General features: G+C 42.0%; 1 protein-coding gene across 1 annotated transcript; it reads left to right on the top strand.

Annotated features, from left to right (window-relative positions):
• Positions 1-555: 555 nt before the first annotated feature.
• MED30 (mediator complex subunit 30) lies at positions 556-21,492 on the top strand. The gene is made up of 5 exons (XM_084848909.1): positions 556-735; positions 4,114-4,309; positions 6,672-6,830; positions 7,524-7,634; positions 19,134-21,492. Exons 2-5 carry the CDS (start codon positions 4,136-4,138, stop codon positions 19,227-19,229), a joined length of 540 nt encoding a protein of 179 aa, XP_084705035.1. The 5' UTR covers positions 556-735; positions 4,114-4,135; the 3' UTR covers positions 19,230-21,492.
• Positions 21,493-23,811: the final 2,319 nt, after the last annotated feature.

Below are 23,811 nucleotides of genomic sequence, written 5' to 3'. Positions count from 1 at the left end.
CGGTTAATTTCCCACCCAGATCCTGCTCTGAAAGTTTCCCTTCCATTACCGCCATCCATCCATCCATCCACCCATCCATCGATCATCATTACCCACCCCATAAATTAAATTCAAAATAACAATTCCATTAGCGGTGGATGCGTAGGGTACTATGAGACGAAGTGGCCAACTTCCTGGTTTTGCATATTATATATAAGCAAGCGGTATGTATAACCAATAGCAACAGCAGCAGCGAGTTCTGCTTCTAGTTTCCACGCTTCTGGGGCATGCACAAAGTGCAGAGATAACTTGCTGGGAAGAACTGGTAGGCAGGGATGAGACAAATAGAGAAAACGAAAAGGAGAAAGCAGAAATCGCGTTAAAGTCATCCTATCCCTGTGACATCAACCCAACGCTCGTCGTTATACGCTTACACAGAGTCTTCAGTTCCAGGAGGGAACGTGGTACGGAAAAAGCAAATGGCTGCCCCCACTGGGTCTATAGGGGCAGCCATTACTTTTTTCTCCGTTCCGTACGGCCGCCCACTCACGGAAACGGAAACGACGGGAAGCCGGCGGCCCTCGAAGCTTCAAGTCGGGGCGCGCAGTCGTTCTTCGCAGCTGGTTTGGGGGTGCCTGGTTACGCGAGACGGCGACAGCGGACCACCGGGTGATACCGGCCCGAGTGGGAAAGGGGAGACCAGCCAGGGAAAACCGGCCTGTCCGGTTCGAATGAGGACACCAGCGGGACGACTAGGTAAATATATATACACACAAATATATACTTGTACGCACACACACAAATATATGCATATACACACACAAATATATACACACACACAAATATATGCATATACACACACACACACAAATATATGCATATACACACACACACACAAATATATGCATATACACACACACACACAAATATATGCATATACACACACACACAAATATATGCATACACACACACACACACACAAATATATGCATATATACACACACACAAATATATGCATATACACACACACAAATATATACTTGTACACACACACACAAATATATACACACACACAAATATATGCATATACACACACACAAATATATACACACACACAAATATATGCATATACACACACACACACACACAAATATATACACACACACAAATATATGCATATACACACACACACAAATATATACACACACAAATATATGCATATACACACACACAAATATATACACACACACAAATATATGCATATACACACACACACACAAATATATACACACACACAAATATATGCATATACACACACACACACAAATATATGCATATACACACACACAAATATATACTTGTACACACACACACACAAATATATACACACACACAAATATATACTTGTACACACACACACACAAATATATACACACACACAAATATATGCATATATACACACACACACAAATATATACACACGCACACATATATACTTGTACACACACACACAAATATATGCATATACACACGCACACACACAAATATGTACACACAAACAAATATATGCATATACACACACACACACACAAATATATACACACAAACAAATATATGCATATACACACACACACAAATATATGCATATACACACACACACACACACACACAAATATATGCATACACACACACACACAAATATATGCATACACACACACACACACACACACACACATTTCCCCTACCCTTTTCAACGAACGCTTCTGGGTGAATCTGTGTTATTAACAGGGCAGAAATAGCCTTCCCCAACCTGCAGGTTCCAGATGGGCTGGACTGCAACTCCTACCATCCCCCAGCCAGCATAGCTGGCTGGGTGATGCTGGGAGTTGCAGTCCAGCCCGTCTGCGGCCCTGCAGGTTGGGGAAGGCCAAAATCAAGACAGGAAGATGTGAATGGAGGTTGGAGTGATTAAAGTGAAGGATAACGTTGTAACCTTGTCTGTGTGCCCAGGGAAAGGTTATTGTTATCACATGTACGTCCTTCCCTTTTTTCCTCTTGCAAAGGACCCAAGGTGGCTTACATGGTCCTCCTCTCTGTTTTGTCATCACAACAACCCTGTGAGGTATGTTAGGCTGAGAGGCCCCAAGTCACCCAGTGATCTTCATGGCTGAGTGGGGACTTGAAACCAGATCTCCCGAGTTCCAGTGCAGCACTCTTAACCGTTACACCACACTGGCTCTCAGTGTGCAAAGTTGCAAAAATAAGCAATGAAGGATGAATACTGGGCTAATATAAAGGGATAAGAGGACTTCAATGTTATTTCTGCTTATCACCTTTCTTTTTCTTTCTTCTACCCCACCCCACCCTGCCCACTCCCAGCTTTCCCTCAAGTTGTCCCTGTACATCGCATATTACCCCAAGCACAAGCATGGTAACAAGAAGCAAGGCTTTGTTGTTTCTTCTTTTTTCTATTCTGCTGCCTATGCGTAGTTGCATAGCTGCTTTAACAACCTTGTGCATGTTAACTCAGATGCAAGTGCAGCTGTGCACAGTGAGGGGAGGAGGAGGGTGCTTATGACTGCTGCTGAATCAGTGTTAGAATCTACCATCTTACTCTTATCTGCCATAGTTGGCTTACAACCCCAGTTTTATCAACTGCAAAGTAGTTTTGCATTGCATTGCATTGTTCCATATATATATATATACACACACACACACACACACACACATATATATCCCCCTTATGCACCACCCATTATTGGATCATGAGGATATTAGTAGTGGGTGAGTAGGACAGTGAGCCAGAATGCTGCTGATTGGAACCAAATATAAAATTGTGATGTTGAATGCTCTTTGTAAAAGGCATAAAGGTTTTGCAAAACAGTTATGCTCTCCAAACCCAACCTCAGTTACCATACTTAGGGTTGGATACCTAAGGGTGCAATCCTATGCCTGTTCAGATAGAAAAACGTCCTACAACTCCAAACATTCCCCAGCCAGCCACGCTGGCTAGGGAATGCTGGGAGCTGTAGGACTTCTTTCTGTCTAAACAGGCATAGGATTGTGCTCTAAGTTGCGATCTATGGGAAAGTTATTCATTACCCAAGCCCCATTGACTTCAGTGGAAATTAATTGCAACTAACTTGTTCTGGATCCAACCCTTAGTGTTTTAGCATGACTGCTGAGAATAGGCTGGATGCACAAAAAACATTTGTAAACCTAAATGTAAGCATAAATGTTATGAAGTTGTGTTGAAATCTCCATCTTCTGTGCGGGTGACAAACCATACGAGATCTTTGTGCCTGAGCATAGTATGCAAAGTTCAGGCAAGAAGTTTTACTAGCTGCCCATAAAACCTGTGGTATTTTCTTACCTGGCATTTTAAAAACAAATGGCTGGATTTCACTGTCAAATGCTGTAGGTGTCATGGTCCCTTACACCACTACAGAGGGTGGGGTAAGCTGCTGGATGGGGCATGCTGGGAGTTGTAGGACTTTTTTCTGGCTAAACACGCATAGGTTTGTGCCCTAAATGATCTAATTCTATGTAAATAAAGTAAGCAAGACAAAAAGTAGGCATTTTTTTTTAATGCAGTTCCAAAGCAGTAGTGGAAAGATGGTGACATAGGGCTGATAAGTCAGATGGGATCTGATAATCGGACTTTTGAATCAGCTTCAGATCCTCAATGACCTTTTAAAGACGTCCTGCTAAGTCTCATGGCCAATAGTTGGATCCTGTACTGGGCAGACTGCCATCACAAGAGCAGGAAAGACCAAGGTGGCTGATGTCCAAGCTGCCTAGAAAGCAAAGGATGAGCTTAGTCAATAAACTTCAGAAAGTATACAATGTACATATGCTTGGGTAGAAGTCATTTTCCATAGCCATGCTGAGTAAGTTGTTGTTCTACATGTAGTGGAACTTAAATGTAGGAGTTTTGACTGAGAACTCTAAATTTGTAGATGGAGGAACAAGCGTAGTTAAGATTCAGTGTGTCCAACAGTAATATGTATATTTAGTAATCTGTACATACCTGCATGGAGAAGAGAACATGGAGTAAGTTAAACGTATGCTGCTAATGGTACCCAACGGATGTGTACAGTCATGAGACTCATATTCCTCCCTCTTTCTGTACAGTCTGATTCTGCAAGACAGCAAAATGTCCACACCACCTCTAGCAGGAGCAGGAATGCCCCCTGGTCCATTTTCAGGACCTCAGGCTCAAGCTGCCCGGGAAGTGAACACTGCTTCTCTATGCCGCATCGGTCAAGAGACTGTGCAGGATATTGTATTTCGCACCATGGAGATCTTCCAGCTACTGAGAAATATGCAGGTGAGTGACAGCAACAACAACATCTTCCCCCTTAATACTGTTCTGTTCTCATCTCCTGCACAGATCTTGAATCAACTAAAAAAAACAATGTAGTAGAAAGAGATACTAGCTTCATGCTGACAAGAGTTTGGCATTTGGAAGGGGGATTCTACTTCGTTTGCCTAGTATTTTTTTTTAAATTAAAGTAACATAATATTTAAAGATATACAAAAAAGAAAAACAAGCATTGTTCAAATAGGTATAAACAAATACTATAAACAAAACAAACCCATTGCACATACAAAATTGAAATTGATACTAGCTGGCCTAAAATGTTGGCCTGGTTCACATATAATGACAACCCAGAGTCTGGGTTGAATTGTGGGTTTTCATTACACGCAAACCCTGCACAACGGTTTAAGTATGAGTTGTTAACTGTACAGTAAACAACCCAGAGTTCACAACCCAACAACAAACCATGGGTTCTCTTCCTGGGTTGTTTATTGTTAACAACCCATACTTAAACCATACTACAGGGTTCTCACGTAATGCCAACCCACAATTCAACATCAACCCATGATTCAATGACAACTTATACTCTGAGTTGTCGTTATGTGTGAACCAGGCCAGTGGGTTGGATACGGGTGGTCATTGTGGGTTGCTCTTGAGTCATGAGTTGTCATTACGTGTGAACCCTGCACTGTGGGGCTGTTTGCACATAACGACAACCCATCAGTTTAAAAACCGATGGGTTGTGCTCTTCTGTTTCACAGCAGGACCCACAATCAACTCCTTCATAGGTTGTGCAGCATGATGTGCAAAACTGGACCGCTGGGTTGTTCAGGGGCTAAACAACTCTGGTTAACCCAACAACAAACCACGGTTCCTGCCAGTAGAATCGGTTTAGTCTGTGATAATACTATCTGGTTTTTAAAAAGTCATAGGGCTGTTCAGGGGTAGGGTTTCTTTGGAAAGAAAGCACGTTAAGGGAGCGGGGACACAATCAAGGTGTACAAAATTATCTATGGTGTGGCAAAAGTGGATAGAGAGAAGATGTCCCCTAGCTAAAAGGCAAGAGATTCAAGATGGGCAAAAAGGGGTACTTCTTCACACAGTTCACAGTTAAACTATGGAATTCGCTATTGCAGGGTGTAGTGATGGCCACGAACTTGGATGGCATTAAAAGGAGATTAGGCAAATTCCTGGAGGAGAAGGCTATCAATGGCTACTGATGCCTATATATTACCTCCAGGATCAGAAACAGTATGCCTCTGAATACCAGTTGCTGGGGAACACAAGTGGGAGGATGCTTTTGCCCTCATGTCCTGCTGGTGGATATGAAGGCAATGGGTAGGTATCTCATAGGCATCTGGTTGGTCACGATGTGAACATAATGCTGGACTAGATTGGTGTGATATAGCAGGAGTGCTCTCCATGCCATTCTAGTGGGTTCCCCAACGCTCTTGAGCAGACTTTGGGAGGGGGGCTGGTTGCAGTGGGGAAGGGGAATTGGAATCTTACACTAAATCAAAAACCTTCTGTAAGTTGAAGGGCACCGTTGGATACAATCTATGATTTGGATTGTATCCAATCATAATATTAACAAAAATATTTTAAAATGGGAGCAGGAAACTAAAGGCAAGTGTTTCGGAGACTTTGCAAAGTTCAGTGGGGGTTTGATTGTTAACTTATACTGCTTTTGATTATTTGTCATAAACATCCCTGAAAAGATTAAAGCTAAGTTTTCTCACACATAGTCATCAGGACTCTATCTTGACCTCCCTGTATTTGTCTTACAGATCTGTCGTTTGCAGGTTTACTCGGAACTATGACCCACTGAGTTCAGTGGGACTTATGCCCTAGCAAGTACACACACAGGATAGCAACCTTAGTTTAGTTTAAATATTTGTGAGTATCTACGGGAACTTTGTTTTGGAGTTCCCTGCTAAATAACTTCTCCAGTGGGTTAGAGTGGCTCTGATCTTGTGAAATTCCCTCCCAAAAGAAGGTCATCAGTATTCACTTCTAGGTTTTTAGTATGGTTCCAGAAAGCTATCTAGTTTATGTCCAGACAATTGTGTAGCTTTTTAAACATTCTGTTTTTAATCTTTAATGGTTACTTTTTTATTGTGCTTTTATCTTTGTTGTATTCTTAACTCAGTGAAAGGGAGGATAAAAATTGAATAAATAATAATATTGAATAAGTCAGACCAAGCTCTGCAGCTAGGATTAATAAATGAGTGTGTGTTTTTACCGGAAGCCTCCATGCCTTTTGGAAAATTATACATTGCTTAATGTTTAAAAAAAATGCCTGTTTTAGAGGATGGACGAAATGTGACCATAGATTTTATTGATTTCTTTTTAAAATGTTTAAATATTTCAGCTACCAAATGGTGTCACCTATCATACAGGCACATATCAAGACAGATTAGGAAAACTGCAAGAACATCTACGTCAACTCTCGATACTTTTTAGGAAACTGAGATTGGTGTACGACAAATGCAATGAAAACTGTGCAGGGCTTGAACCTATTCCAATAGAGGTAAGTTGAAGAAGGCAGGCACAGGTGTTTAGACCAGGGATGGGCACACATCATGGGACCTACTTTGCTTTTTTACTAGAGCCCCAAGATTCACCAGACAGAGCCTGGTGCACAAGAATCCTGAGCCCAGGAATTTGAGTGCCAGTAGTGAATGGAATCCCACACACACATCCACTCCTGGTTATCCCAAGCTTTCTTCATTTCAGCAGCATAATTTAGGGTGGGGAAGTATGTTGTAGCTGCTATTGTTAAACAGTTGGGCATTGGAAATCCTTGCCAGTTAACTGCAAATCACCAAGAGATTTATCAGTAGATCCAGTTCTGCCTTCTGCCCACCCCTGGCTTAGATTGTGCTTTATATTTCAACAATTCCAAAACATACTGCCAGACACTTTTGCTGGTTGTTTGCTCTAACCGGCGCATTTTAAAGTCCACATATTTTCAGCTTATGCCTCTTGACAGTGTGGGGAATGTTTTGAGGAGCACGCGAGTATTTGTAAAAGAGAAGCCATCTTAAATTTCCTAAATGTCCACAAACAAATAAATATAAAAGAATACCTGCTACTGAAAAGCTAGTGTTCCTGTAAATTCCTATTTCCCTTGACTGAATTGTTTTAGGGCATAGTTTTTCACACCTGAATCCTCAAGAAGCTCTCAATATATTTTATACAGCAGCTTTGTTCACATTTGCAGCAACTCATTCCTTATGTTGAAGAGGATGGCTTTAAGCATGATGACCGAGGAGCAGCCAGCCAGCTTCTCTTTGCTAGTGAAGAGAGAAGGGAAATCATGGAAGTGAACAAGGTAACCATTTATATATAAATGGCATGCAGCAAATTTGGCTACAGTTTACTAGATTTTACTAGTTTACTTGTACATCTTAACACATACTACTGACCCTTGGCAAATAAATAATCTAGAACTAGATTAACTAGAATTATTGTTTAGAATAAATGCTGTCATCCTTATTTTTTATTTTGGGGGGCAACTTGACCTGATTTAATAGAAAAGCTTGTAGATTAGTGTTTCCTGTTTGACAGCAGCTGAGCTGTCATAAGCAGCTCTAATTGTGTCTTTTGCCTAAACTGTGTTGTTAGGTGTTGGAAGGAGAGATTCTCATTCTTGTATATCAGGAGTGCACAACCTTTGTGGCCCCCGAGAGCCATGCCCGAATGTCTGCTGGCATGGGAGGGCTGCGTGCGCCACTTTCACATGCACTCTGTCAGTCTCACCCCAGCAGCAACAGATCTTGCTTTTGTAGCAACAGCTTCTGTTCCATGTCACAGCAACAAGGTATTGAAGCCTGCACCCCTCTGTAACCTGAACCCCATGGCCCACCCAAAAAGGAAAAAAAATATTCTAGAAATGGGCTCTATGATTCCTAGGAAAAAGAAACCAAATGCACACTTACAAGATGGGGGATACGTGGCTCAACAACACTACAAGCGAGAAAGATCTTGGAATTGTTGTCGATCACAAGCTGAATATGAGCCAACAATGTGATGTGGCTGCAAAAAAGGCAAATGCTATTTTGGGCTACATTAATAGAAGCATAGCTTCCAAATCCCGGGAAGTACAAGTTCCCCTCTACTCAGCACTGGTTCGGCCTCATCTGGAGTACTGTGTCCAGTTCTGGGCACCACACTTTAAGAAGGATGCAGACAAACTGGAGAGGGTTCAGAGGAGGGCAACAAAGATGATCAGGGGACTGGAAACAAAGCCCTATGAAGAGAGACTGAAAGAACTGGGCATGTTTGGCCTTGAGAAGAGAAGACTGAGGGGAGATAGGATAGCACTCTTCCAGTACTTGAAAGGTTGTAGCAGAGAAGAAGGCCAGGGTCTCTTCTTGATCATCCCAGAATGCAGGACATGGAATAATGGGCTTAAGTGACAGGAAGCCAGATTCCGGCTGAACATCAGGAAAAACTTCCTGACTGTTAGAGCAATACGACAATGGAACCAATTCCCTAGGGAGGTGGTGGGCTCTCCCACACTGGAGGCATTCAAGACGAGGCTGGACAGCCATCTGTGAGGGATGCTCTGACTTGGTTTCCTCCATTGAGCAGGGGGTTGGACTCGATGGCCTTGTAGGCCCCTTCCAACCCTACTATTCTATGATTCTGTGATTCTATTCCTGCCACAATAGCCTTGTTCCTAGAGTGTCGCAGGAAGCTGGCAGGAACTGTGAACCACTGCTTCCTGGGACACTCTAGAAACAGGCTTCTATGGCAGGAGACATAAAGCCTGTTCCTAGAGCATTCCCCCCTTTTTCTGTGGTGGCAGATTCTGGGGGGCTGCCTGAAGTCCACTAGGAGGGGCTGTAGCTCAAAGGTAGAGCACATGCTTTGCATGCAGAAGGTCCTAGGTTCAATCCCCAGCATCTCCAGGTAAGGCTAGGAAGGAATCCTGCCTGAAATCCTGGAGAGCTGCTGCGTCAGTGTCAACAGTACAGGGATAGGTGGACTGATAGTCTGGCTCAGTATAAGGCAGCTTCGTATGTGTCCCCTTCACCAGTTCCCTTCTTTGCCTGGAGAAAGCTCAGAGGTCGGAGACCTTGGGAATTAATGAGAGCTGGTTACTGAACTATCAGAAGGACTTTTTATGTTTGAACAGAATGAGAATTTAGAGGTGACTGCTTGCAGTGCTCTCTAGATTTTTGTTTAATGTAGCCTGGATGCTGTTGTGCTGTAATGCCCTTAAGCTGCATGTCTGCAGCCCACATAGTTCACTTGGCTGGGTCACAGCCACAGTCCTCCCGACTTTAGAAGCCCTGAGAGCCTGTGTTTGGGGGGTTGGTACAAGCTGTGAGCACAAGCTGTGGTCGGACCATCTTGGTCCTATGAGTGAACTGAAGGTTTGGGTAAATTGGCAGTGAAACTCCTTTGTGGAGCATGAAATACATCTTGCAAAATGAAGCTCAGTTTGCCCTTGAGGATGATGACACTGCAAAACTTTCTCATAATTTCTGATGGTGGAAGATGTGCTCTTTATGCTAAAGGTGGGATCAAACTTTCAGCTTCAGTGTAAACGTACAGTGGCAAATTAACATTCAAATTAGCACTTACTGTGAAGTTCTTTGAGCAGCGCAATGTCTGTGAGCTGTTTGTCTGCGCAACCTGCCCTTGAGTTTACGAAGGTAAATGCGGAAATAAGACTAGCCAAGATGTCCTTATGATAGAGTTGCTGAATAAGATGAGGAAATGTGGGACAAAAGGCCTGTGAGCACAATCCATTATCAAGCTCTGATGAAACTGCAGCTTAAATGTATTGCAGCTTAAATGTATTTCATTAGGAATGTACAGCAAACTTTCCAAAGAGAGCGTGCCCTGTATCCATTTCGGAAGGTAGTTGTGTTACTTTCTTAACAGCAAAAGCAAAAAAAGATTATTGTAGCACCTTAATGACCACTATATTTAACATGCCATAAGTCATCACACACGTGAAGAGTTCTTCTCTGTCGGTGCATGTGAGTGTGCAGGCAGCCAGGTCTTGAAAAAGGCACCGTAAATGGCAGGGTCAAAAGGCTGGGATGTGCAAGAGGTACAGTCTGTGACCTTCCTATGCAAAGCTAATTTAAGGTGTGTATAATAATGTCACAAGCATTCCTGTTTGGAAGTATCTTCTATGAATTTGTCTCATCCCCTCTTAAAGCCATCCAAATTGGTGGCTATCACTACATCTTGTGGTAGCAAATTCCATAGTTAAATTATGGACTATGTGGAGAAGGGCAGATGACCATGTAGCATTCTAAATCACACAGACAAGTTTCCTCGTCGCACAGAGAGGCTACATGAGTGCAGCAGGCTCCCCGCTGCAGATCTCTGTCCTCCAATGCAGGGGGAGGGGGGCAGGAGGGCTGGTCACAGGGAAGCAGAGCTGGCCAGCATGTCCCCGCGCTCCTTCACACAGCTCTAGCCAGGTGGCGGAGGGTGCTATTCCATTCATGTACTGCTTTTGGGCTTCCCATAGGCACTTGGACTAGATGGACCCTTGATCTTATCCAGCATGGTTCTTCTTATATTCTTACGTGTAGAGGGCAGTGAGGCTGGGTAATGGGAACGTGATGGAGGGGGTGGGGCCAGGGAGCACGTCCTTGCTTTCCACCACATGACATACGAACCATTTGAGCGAATTGAGTGTTTCACTAAGAACATAAGAAGAGCCTTGCTGGATCAGACCAAAGGTCCATCTAGTCCAGCATTCTGTTCACACGGTGGCCAACCAGCTGTCGACCGGAAACCCACAAGCAGGACATGTGTGCAACAGCACCTTCCTACCGTGTTCCCCAGCAAAACTGGGGTACATAAGCATACCGCCTCAGGTACTGGAGGTAGCACATAGCCCTCAAGCCTAGTAGCCATTGATAGAGTTCTCCTCCAGGAATTTGCCTAACCCCCATATAAAGCCATCCAAATTGGTGGCTATCACTGCATCTTATGGAAGTGAATTCCATATTTTAACTATGTGCTGTGTGAAGAAGTCCTTCCTTTTATTGGTCCTGAATCTCCCACTTCATGGGATGACCCCACTGGGTTCTAATATCATAATACTAGAGAGGGAGAAAAATGTCTTCCTGTCCACTTTCTTCACACCATGCATAATTTTGTACACAAGACTATTATTATATTATATTTATTTATACCCTGCCTTTTTCCCAGTACTGGGACACAAGGCAGCTTACAAACATTAAAACATATGCAATTAAAACATGAAAATATACAAAAGTTAAAATATAATTAAACAATACAATTAAAATTATATTAAAACAAGACTAGGGCATGTACCTCTTACATTTCTTGTCCTTTGGGCCCTACTCTGTTCCCTCCCTCTGTGTCTGTGTGTGTGTAATGTATCTACTGAAGATAGCAATACATGCATCAGATGCGGTGGGCCAGAGTCCATGAAATCTTTTGCCATAACAAATCTGTTAGTCTTTAAGGTACCAAAATACCCTTACATTGGTTTTTATAGCTTTTTAAGTAATTAAAAGTAACTTGGAAAAATGAAGATTCACTTTAAAAAGAATACATCATACACCCGTTTGACATTTCATTGCCAATTAACAAGGAAAGGGATGCTGTGAGATCCTGTATTTCCATACAGACATTGCCTAGGCACAGGAAAAACAAAACACTATGTGAATTTAAAGAAAAGCAACTGTCAGTTTCCTCTAACCTGATGGTATAACATTGCCTATATAAGAAGATGAATTTATGCAGAATTATATGCATACTTTAACTGTTAATATACTTCACTTTTTTGTGGAGTGTACTGATAGTTTTATGGCATGTTTTTACCCTTGTTGTGCCCAAATGCTAATCTGTTTATCTTCCTCCTTGGTGTGATCTTGTATGAGGAATTTCATAAATGTTTATGATGGAACCTAACCTCTTCCGTAAAATGATGGAGTACACCAGCATCACTGTATTGAGATTTGTGCCTTGAAGTCTTGCAACAAGCTACTTCTTGCACTTCTAAAAACCCTCTTATTTCAAGGGCAGGTTGAATTTTTCCAAGATATAGCTGTGAAAAAATATTTATCAATGTTAGTAGAGGAAGCCTTTTAACAGTTCTCACTGGCTGGAATTTAGCTTGACTGCAAGAGTCATAAATGAATGTTCTTAGCACAAAACTCCAAAGCTAATAGATGTATATTCTTATGACTTAATACCCACTTACCTAGGATTAAGCCCCAGTGAACTCAGTGGGATTTACGCCTGAGTAGACATGTATGGGATAGTGCAATCAGACATGAAGTAACTTTGTGCTTCATTTGTTGCCGTATTGTCAGGCTAGAAAAACGGATAAGCTATCGTATTCTGTTAGGTGCTTCATTCTGTAACGTTTGCCACCAGCCCACTCCTTATATGCATGAAGATGTCACTGTAAACTTGTAACAAATATTTGGTGTCAGAAGAAGGCCATGTTTTGCTGCAGTACCCAAACTCATTGGGGTTCCATAGATATTGTACCCAGATGATGATAAGAAAGCTATTACAGAGCCTAGAATACTAGTCTGATGTGCTTCCAATGACTGAGAACACAATCCTATACATGTTTAGATGAAAAAACATCCTACAACTCCCAGTATTCCCCAGCCAATTGTAGGACTTTTTTCCCATCTAAATATGCATAGGATTGTGCCTTGAGTTGGAATTTGGATTCCTTGGGCCGAAATTTGATAGTCCACACCCTTTAAATCCCTGGCCTTTGTGACAGGTGCCAGCATCTGTCCGTTAAAGGCACAAGTAACCATACATGGGGTAGGTGGACTGGATTTACCATTTCTGGGTCAGTATTTAATTGGCACTTCCCTGTCAATGAAGGGGCCCGATCCAATTATATTTTGAAGTGTACTGACTTAGCTTGAAGCCATAATTGCCTTTTGCTATTGCCTAGTCAATGTGATGCTGTGTGAGGTGATGCTTTTCCAGCATTTTAGTGCTTGCGGTACGTTCAAAGGTAGATCACCTAGGCAGCAGGTGGCATAGTACAAGTAAATGATTTTCCAAGCATCAGACATTAGCTTATGTGTATTCCAAGACTTTTTTTTAAAGTAGCCTAGGAAGGCATTCACCGTCGGCAGCGTTGTGTTAGTTACTGATGAATGAGGGCAAAAATATTTCTGCTTGTGTTCGTTGTTGTTGGTTGCTTTCTCCAGACAGCAGGCTTGGTTTGCAGTGCCAAGCAGTCAAAGCAGATCTCTCCCCCCAATCCTCCCCCCCACACACACACACGCTCCAATCTTTTATAATCCAAAAATAAATCTGGAAGCCCTCTGAGACGTTCCCAGTGTCATCTGAATAATTTAAAATGTGTCCGTTTCTTTTGCCAAAAGAAGCTTTCTTTTTAAATTAAATGGTGGAGGGTTACAGCTTGCAGGAGCTATGTTGGAAGCTTTCCCCCTTAATTAGACATGTGACATGAAACTTCCCAAATGCCAATTTATGCCATTATTTAATTCACATGCATTCCACTTCCTTTGCATTCATTTAAGGTGCCTTCATTGTATTTTTATGCAGCTTGTCTTCCACTGGTTAGTATGCGAATCCTCAGAAGGGATCTAGGTCACTCCCTTTGCTACACCCTCGAGAGAGCCTGTTTGAGACGACCCTGTTTGAGGGTCCTTTTCAAAGAGTATAGGAGTCCACAGGAATTTATGTATTTTTTTAATGCAGTACCACCTTTCTGCCAAGGTACCCGAGGTGGTTTAGTTTTTAAATATGGAAACAAACAAACAAAAGTTTCCAAGAAACAGGAAAACATCAGAATATAGTTCTCTCTAGCTGATTGAAGGTCTGTTCAGGAGCAGATGACATAAGCGCACTGGGATGGGTTTCTGCTCTGCTCATGTTGTCATGTTCTTAACAGACCAGTTGTGTCAGGTGATAACAATTGGAGGTACTGAGTCTGGATGGGCTACCAGGTCCTTGCCCAGACACTGTGCCCAGACAGGATGGAGCTGCTGTGGCTCCAGCACTGTTCCTCATCCATCCTCTTCCTAGCCTGCATAGGGCAAAAATAAGGATTTTGCAAGCACAACAGGATGGGAAGGAGGGCGCACAAGGAGACCAGTGAAGGTTCTCAATGACACAGAGCTGTTAAAGGTATAAGCACAGTCTCTTTGTGTGCAAGTTCTCTGTGTGCCCAGTGGTAGACATTCTTCCTTACCAGAGATAGTAGAGCAGCCTGTCCCCAACTAGGTGTCCTCCAGATGTTTTGGACTACAACTGCCATCTTCCCTGACCATTGGCCATGTTGGCTGGGGTTGATGGGAGTAGTAGACCAAAATATGTGGAGGGTAAAAGGTTGGGGGGCAGACTGTAGCAGAGAGAACACATTTTGCTCATATGGTGTTGATCGTGACAATGGCTCCATGCATCACCACTATGCTATGGCTAATATTGATTGCAGTGGTTGGTTGTTGATGTACTCTCTTGTTGGGTGTTAACAAGGCTGGCATTACAGCAACTGTAATAAAATAACTGGGTATATCAGGCCAAATGGTTGAATGGAAGCCCTCTGTGTTTATTGTTCCTAATGCTGAAAGCAACAGGGGGGGAAGGTTCGCGTGTCCTCCGCCAGAAAAAAAATTAATATAAATCAATGTTAAAAAATTAGTTTACATAGAATCATACCTCTTTTCTCCATTTGGAGTTCTGAAATCATACACTTTGGGTAGCCCTATTACCTCACTGTGGCATCTTGCAAGTAAGTGGTTTCTACATTGCCTTGTTAAGTCATTAACTTCTTGATTTTTTTTTTTACCGCTAACTGGTGCTCTTTTGTATCTTTAAAAGGCATCTCTCTAGCACACTCTGCATATGGCAAAGTGATGGGAGATGAAAAGATGGAAGCCGCTATGGTTCCACACATTAAAAAAAGAAAAAGAAAAAATGTCCAGATAACTTGAGTCTATTCCCCATCCACCTCCACACTTTTTTTTTTTGCCCTAAAAATGAGGAAATGGGTAGCTCATTGCAACTTTGCTACAGAGGCTTTATTCCAAGATACAATAACTGAAATGTAACTAAGCCTGGCAGTTTAAAATAGTCTTTCCACTAGATATCAAGGAGTATGACTACTCTGTACATTAGAGTGTGTGTGTGTGTGTGTGTGTGTGTGTACACGCACGTATGTGCACATATAATTCTGGTGGCAATCTCTACCAGTAGATATTCCTTGTAGCGTCTGTCCACTTACTCTACTTATACAGGGACTGCAGTATGAGAAAAATAATCTGGTGGGAGAGAGAAAACGGGCTGGGTCACTCAATCACTGCAGTCCACCATAGCTTATTTGCAGCATGTGACGGTGGCCATTTTCAACATTCCACAGCAGGGGATTGGCATGGTTTGTCGTGTCATCCAAACCTGGGCGGCAGGGGTTGTTTGAGGGTGAAACAACCCTCAAATAACCCTACAACAGACCACTTGGTGGGGGATTGCAAAAATGGCTGCCAGCACATGATGCAGCCCACCGTGGCTTAAACAAGCTACAGTGGGCTGCACTGATCATGTGAACCCAGTCATTGTAGAACAGTAGAGATAAGCATTCAGCATTCCTGTGTGATTGAGAGTCAGCGCTTAAATGCCCCCATTGGAAATAGGGTAGCACGTTGCTTGTGGCAAGCCAACCTCCCAGATTAAAAAATCTTATGAAATAAAATAAACATCAAGAGGGCAGGTACCAAGAAAGGTTTGCGTGGGCACGTTGTTGCCCATGAGCACCACGTTGGAGACCCAGGATAAACTATTGTCTGGCAAAGGAGAGGGGATTCTATGATTTTTGACAATCCCATTGAGCACCAAGAGATTCGAAGCTTCTTTTTCTTTCCTTTATTTAAGCATGTGGTATCGGGTAACCTTTAACATGGAATATGCTTGAAATACATCCAGGCTTACCATCAAGTCAGTAGCAGCTGTGGAGTACGCTGCAGTGCTCAGAAGTGTTTTCTCTGCACTTCAAACTATGTCGAGCGTTCCAAAAAAACAAAATAAAAAACCCTGGAAGCCATGAAGTTTAAAAGTCACAGCATGGTGCAGAATTCTTTTCACAGTCCAGAGCAAATCCCATCGGGGCAATCCAGAGGCAAAGCCACGTAGTGCATAGCACTAAAATCTGAAGAGCTGCACCCTGGGAAGTGCATTCATGGTATAAAATGTGCCCGAGTTGGCGTGGCTCCTGTCTTCTACGGCAAATCCACATTGAGCTTGCTAACCAGCCCAGGAGGAAAAAGGCTCCACAGCCAAACCAAGTTGAATGTTATTAGTTTTTGGCTGAATATAAAATGGATGGGGTGGGGGGAGAAAATGGGGATTAAATTCTTTATGCAGAAAGACCTAAATGACATCACACTGTGAGACAGAAATTGCAAGTGCCTTCGTTCTTACCCGCCGCTCAGTCACAGCGGAAGCATATAGACTAAGCAATAATTCCTGGTCTTGGCAAGATCGAAAAGCTGTGATGCTGTTTCACTGTCATGTCAAACACAACGTTGTGGCAACTATTTTAATTCATGGCAACACCAATCCTTGATATCACCCGTTCGGTAGGCTTGTTTCATAGTCCTAGCTAACATCCTTATATGAAGAATGGGATCACATTTGGTTGCCATACGTTTTCTTGGTAGTTCATAGGTTTTCCTTTTCTTGGTTTCTTAAACATATTAAGGCTGCAGTCCTATGCACATTTAACTGGGAGTAAGTGCTGTAGAACTCAATGTGGCTTACTTCTGAGTAGACATGTTTAGGATTGTACTGTAGTTATCATGTCGGCTTCTGTAATCAGAATTGATTTGATTTAAATCAAATTGGTTTAAATCACGATTTAAATTGCTTCTCTGAAAGATTCAATTTTAATGATTTAAATCACAGTTTAAATCACTAGTGAGGAAGAGACTATTTAATCATCCTTTTTTATTAGAAACACATTATTGTTTAATATAACCTTAATTCATATTCAGAGATGTAGGTCTCATTAGACAGTAGGTACCCAGTGGAGGATACATGCAGCAGAAGTTTCCTCAGGAGTCAGGACTGCATGAATATGTTCACTTTTGGTTTCACTTCCTACTCCCGTCCCCTATCCCTTGCATTTATATCCAGGCTCCTCTTCCAGATCTACTCCATCTCCCCAAATTCTCTCTTCATTGACCTTCTTTATCTTTGTACTTCGAGAGAGGCAAGGCCAAGAGAGACAGACAGACAGACAGACCGACCCCATGCAGTTCGGTATACCACATGCAGTGCAGAATAGGACTGATCAGGTTATCTCCCATCTCCATAAACTGCTGTTAACATATTTATAGAATACAATTAGAAATTGTATAATTAGTACTCATGCTGATATCTTTGACCTAGGCTCTTTTTTACTAATTGTTTTAAGAAAATGTCAATCTGATTTAAATTTTAAAAATCTGATTTAAATTACAAATATCCTATTATTATTATTTTTAAAAGATCATTGATTGTTATTAACCCTGTCTGTAATAAATAAATGCTAGGCTCATATATGATAGTAATCTGTTAAAACAATGGGCAAATATAGGTAGAAGTTGATGGGCAAAAACACTGGTAGCCAGAACCTAAGACTCTTCTATTTTTATCCCAGTTCCTAAGATTTATTTGTGGATCTTCCAAAACTTAATAGAATTCTGCATGATTAGGCATTTTCACTTGAGGGCCTTTGTTTCAGCTGTAAATCAAGCTTGAGATGTATTGGCAAAGCTATTTGGGAAGCTGGCATGGCTCTTTCTCCATGGCTGCACCTACTGTTAGAAATCTTCCCAATTCCTAAACATCAATCTTACCCAAAGTATAGCCCTCTTTATGCACTACACACATGAAGAGGCAACGTGGAGGCTGCAGGGCCTTGTCCATGAGGTTGCACAGCTCTTCCTGGCCCTTTGTGTTAAGGATAAACCTCTGCAGTGGGGAGGGGCTCCCCACATGATTTGGAACACTGAAAGATAATGGGTTCTAAATTGTGTGGGGCCTCCATGGATAGAAAAGTCTCCTGACTGCAGAAGTTATCCCTCAACACAGGAGGAGCCCAGTCTAGAGAGTGGAGCTAAAGGCCCTGCAGGCCTGCTATGTCTGTGTTGCCTCTGCTCCAGAAACACCTGATCAAGGCTTGTGGTATCTTCATATCAATATGCCTGTTCCTCTAGAAGAGCTTTCCCAAGCGTGGTGCCCTCCAGAGGGGTTGGACCTCAGCCCCACCAGCCCAAGTCACCATGGCCATTGGCCCTGCTGGCTGGGAGTGATGGGCTTGTAATTCAGCTCATCTGCAGGGCACCAGTTTGGGGAAGGCTGCTCTAAATTCTGGATCAAAGTATTCTTGTAAATATGGAAATAACATCTTTTAAGAGTAAGTTTCGATGCTCTATTCCTGGGGTGGGCAACTTTTGGCCCTGCAGATGTTTTGGCCTACAACTCCCATCAGCCCTAGCTAGCATAGCCAATAGTGAGGCATCATGGGACTTGTGGGCCAAAACATCTGGAAAGCCACACTTTGCCCATCCGGCCCTGTTCCAATTACGCATGGAAACTACATTGTCTGCAGTTGGGAAATCAGGCAAGATATGCTAGAAGAGTGAGAGTTCCTATATAGTATGTTTTAACTCATTGCTCTTTCGAGTCATGATCATCAACCATTAATTTGGGCCCTTCTACCTTGATGGTGCCTCTTTGGCACTGTGTAATAGACCTCTGCCGCCCTGCATTCTGCCATTTTCCTAATTAAAATTCAAAATATATTGCCTGAACAAACTGTCATTGACAAACTTCTTTGTTTTCACAGAAACTGAAACAGAAGAATCAACAGCTGAAGCAAATCATGGATCAATTACGGAATCTCATCTGGGACATAAATGCCATGTTGGCAATGAGAAACTGAAATATGTTTTCTCTTTTTCTCATTATGGCAGTTGATTTTATTTGCGAGGGGAAAATATAAGTATTTTCTAAGAACATATTCCTCCCCACCACCACCCCCTGCTATCTTTATCCCAGTAGCGTACAGTCTTTTGAAATAGCCAAACCAATGAAGATGTTAATATGTACAAAAATGAATGTATACAATATTTGTAACCCAATGGTTATATTTTGATTATGAGTGTTGAAGTCTTCGGGGTGGGGAATTCTAAATGAATGAATTCAGTATAAATTTAAGCTTTATTTTTCAGTCCAAGATGGGCAGCTTGTACTGATCCTTTGGCAGCATTCTATTTAACCTTAAACGGTAGGGGCTTAATTTCAAGGGAGGAGGTAGCCAGAGAACAGCTGTGTAGAAAGAGAATGTATCCTTTGTTCTCAACCAGAACTGAGCTGGAATGGTCCATGCAGTTTTGTTTTTGTTGTATAAAACACACACACACACACACACACTCTTTCATCGCTTTCTTTCAAGGAGTGAAAACTTTAGAACTAAACCAAGGCAGTTTGAATCTGTTCATCTGTAATGCTAAATCAGTCCTGATGACTGAAAAGGTCTAAGACTCAAACAGAAACAAGAAGAAAATATGCTTTAGGAGAAGGAGACTAGTTTTATTCTAAGAAATGGCTCCATAGGTCTTGAACTTTGCAGCTTTTTTCATTTTCCACCTTCTTTCCAGATCACCAAACTCGGGAAAATCTGGCACTCGGTGTTGTTGAGGGAGGTAACCCAGAGTTTTAACCCGTGCTTAGTTGTTGGGTTCAAATTCTGGGTTGATTTCCCCTCATCAACACAGAGTGCCAGGTTCACACATCACAGCAACAACCCATGAATGTTCCTGGGTTGTTCAGTGATCCAGAAAGAAAGTGGACATGGCAGGCACATGGGGGGCAGTGCGCTTGCTTGCTGTGGTGCAGCCATGGTTAACTATGGGTTTGAGCATTCCCCCATTAAAGTTGGCCTAGAAATTAGTTTAGTTAACTAATTAATTAGTTAGAAATTCGTTAGAGAAGGTTTTATGGGCCATAGTTCTCTATCAGATGCATGGCACTCAGAAAATCACATATCAAAGTAACAGTTGAAACCTATGCATGTTTACTTGGAAGTAAGGACCACTGTCTCCAACAGTGCTTACTGCCTAATAAGTCTGTGTAGGATTGCAGTCTTAATCTGTTAGTTTTTAACGTGATATAAGACTCTTTGTTGTTTCTGAAAGTACTTTCTGGAAAATACCTTTGAGAAAAAGCTCTAAAAGTCTGAAATGCCTTGGGCAATTTTTAAAGGAAAAAACACCACAACCTGGTTTCTTTTAACACCTCTAGGCGTTTTCCTCTTTCTTCTGTTGTGGATTGATGCAGCTTTGTTTCTGGATTCTCAAGCAACCAGAAATCGTCCTGTATGGTTAAATCAAAACACTTGGAGTCTGCTCATACCTACAGTCTGGCAGTTGTCTGTGTTTTGCCACTGTTGTTTGTGTGCCCCAGCCCCCCGTACAGCCAGCAATTCATATTTAGTGGCATTTTACATCCTTCGAACATGGTGGCTCCATTTAGGTGTCATGCCTGTGACAGGCTTATCCTTCATTAATTTATTTTACCCGTGTACAGCAGGCCCATGGGTTTTGTGCTGGTGCCGTCACAGCCTAAGAAATAAAACATTGAGTCAAGACAAACTTGTTCTTGTAACTGGGGAAAACTGGCAGCCAAAGTATTTATTGAGGTGTCTAAAAAAGATTGTGTGTTGTGTGTATGTTGGGGAGGGGAGGGGAGGGGAGGGGTGGATCCTTCTATTTGCAATTACAGTATATACAAGTCAGGCTGTCTGGATGGTATGCCTCAGAGCGCTATCGGAATTTGTAAACAAACCTGCTGACAACTAATTTTATGCTTTCCCAAACAACCAGAAAGTAATGAAATACCAAAGGAAAATAGATGACATTTTGAAGAATTGCCATGAGATAACTTACTGCTTGATTCCATAAATGTTTACTTAGAAGTAAGTCTCACTGAGTTGAGTTGGATTTACTCTGGGGTAAGTGTGTGTAGGATTGCATCTTAAGTCTTTACTTTTTATGAAAAAGAAAAATCACCTAGGGCATATCTCTGGACTTTAATAAAACAGTAGTTCTAGTGCAGTCAACTGCGGGTTTTTTGAATTTGTAGCGATGTAACTGCGAGCAGAATTTGACTTCATTTGTTTATTCATAAAGCATAGATCTTACTGGACAAAGGGAACTGGTCAATGAATTTCCGCAAAGTCATGTTAGGTTTTCAGTGCTAGAAGGATATGTTTGCACAAAGGGTCCTATGTATATACCTGCTTAATGGCCAGATGCTAGTGCTCTGGTCCAGAGCATGCATTCTGATGTGCATGTCCCACTCCTGCAGGTCCAAGTGTTGGGTCATGAGGCCTAGAATCCTGGGCTAAACTTGCAAAGTCAGTGCACTGGTACCAATTTCCACAGTTTTTTGACCAGGATGTATTAACGTATCATAGTGTAAATTAATATCTTCATGTAATATAAACTCAGGATTTGTTTAAATGTTTCTTGGGGGGTGGGGGTGGGTGGGTGGGGACTAAAAACAATGCAGTATTCTACTGCTTTGGGTTGGAAGTCCTTTGGTTTCTGAATTTTCTTTGGTTTGTTTCTACTCTGGAAGTCAGGCACAAAAGGATTTCAGTGGTATATTCGGAATTCTTATACCTATTGATATATAAACTATTCTGTATTTATAGCCGATCTTAAACTGCCTTGTTGCAAAAAGATGTTCAAACCATCAGATTGTGCAGGCAGCAGCTTTCTACATCTGCTGGCTGTGACTTAGCATTAAAGCAGACGACTGGAAGCAGCAATAGAAGAAAAAAATATGTGGCTGTACGTGATCGTCTTTGGATCCATCTCTTGTTCTGACTCTGCCCTATATGCTAGCTGCATTACAGTGCTATCCGATACATGGTTACTCAGAAATAAACCCCATTGAACTCAGGGCGGCTTACTCCCAGGTAAAGGAATATACCTTTTTGCAGCCTTAATCTCCTATTCTGATGTTAAAAGTTTACCAGCGACCTTGGGCTCGTCTCTACTTCTCAGTCTAATCTACCTTGCAGGATTATTGTGAGGGTGTAATGAATTTCTGTAAAAGGGTCAGAGCAAGTTACTTTTGTCTCAAGGTGCCTGCTTCCAGTGGAGGATGCTGAGACTTCAACAGGATGGCAATGTATTTGGTCATTCTACATGTCCGCACTAGGAGAGGGATCCCCTGCCATGGGGAAGCTGTTTTTTGGTGATATCCCTCTGCAAAAAGTTACACTACTTCAGACATCTATCTCCATGTGGCGTGGGTGTTGTGGGATAAACTGAAGTCCCTCACCACCCAGGCTCTTACCTTTCTCCCTGAAGTGCCCTTTCACATCTTACCTCAGCTGGAATGACTAATACTTCAAGACTAGGTGCATCTCTTAGACTTTTAAGAACATAAGAAGAGCCCTGTTGAATCAGACCAAAAGTCCATCTAGTGCTGCGTTCTGCTCCAGCAGTGGTCAACCAGCTGCCTGTGGGAAACCCACAAGACTTGAGAGCGATGGCACCCTCTGACTCTTGTTTCCCAACAACTGGTGTACATAGGCGTACTGCCTCTGATACTGCAGGCAGTATATAGCCATCATGACAAGAAGCCATTGGTAACTTATCCTCCATGAAATATACCTATAAAGCTGCAGGGTTTATTCTAATGTGTAGCTGGACACCTTTTGTGCAGTTGGAAAGAATGGCACAATGGAAACTTAAGTTTTTGTGCAGTTGAAAATATGGACTTCAATAAAGAACAAAGGTTGTTTCTTTTTTTAAAAAAATGGATAAGAAAATAAGGTAAAGAAATAGAACATTAAGTTGTTTACTGTTTCCTTTCAATCTTCATGACCTTATACTAATATATTATCAGTACCCAGCAGCTTGACTAGTCAAAAGCATTTATTATCGGTCTTGTACCGAGTCAGAGCATTGGTCTCTAGCTCAGTCCCAGATCTGAAAAAGGTAAAAGACTACTGCCTTATGTCGTTGGCTTTGAAGGCAAGGAGGAAGCAAACATTCAAAGTAATTAATAGTATTTCCAGAGCATTTTGTAATGTGCATCATTGTCTAGTCAAATCTACAAAGTCATTACAAGACAGAAATTAGCTCCAGAGATGGTCGCTAGGATGCTGTCAATGTTGCACAGTTTAATTTTAAAATCTCAAATGGGTTTTGCCGCTTGTCTCTTGTGCTATTAACTTCATTGTCATCGGAACAAAGCCATCAGTCTCAATACGTCCCAATTCAGTTCTTCTACAGAACCGACCTTTATCACTCAGTGCATCTAGATTTTGAAATTACTTCCTTTTTGCACTAAATAATAGTAAGGTGCCAGGCTTGGCAACCAATAATTTCTACAAGCATTTTGAGTTGCCTTTCATACAGTGAGTTGTGCTGCTTTTCATTTTGCATCACACAAACCTACATATTAGCCTAACAATGTGCTAGGCACTCCTTAATGTTAACTAACAA

This window comes from Heloderma suspectum, chromosome 4, assembly GCF_057233095.1.
Source record: "Heloderma suspectum isolate Gila_16-S chromosome 4, 16-S_ref, whole genome shotgun sequence".
Classification (NCBI taxonomy): Eukaryota; Metazoa; Chordata; class Lepidosauria; order Squamata; family Helodermatidae; genus Heloderma; species Heloderma suspectum.
Note: the sequence above shows the minus strand (reverse complement) of the source record. Positions and strands in the feature narration are given on the sequence as shown.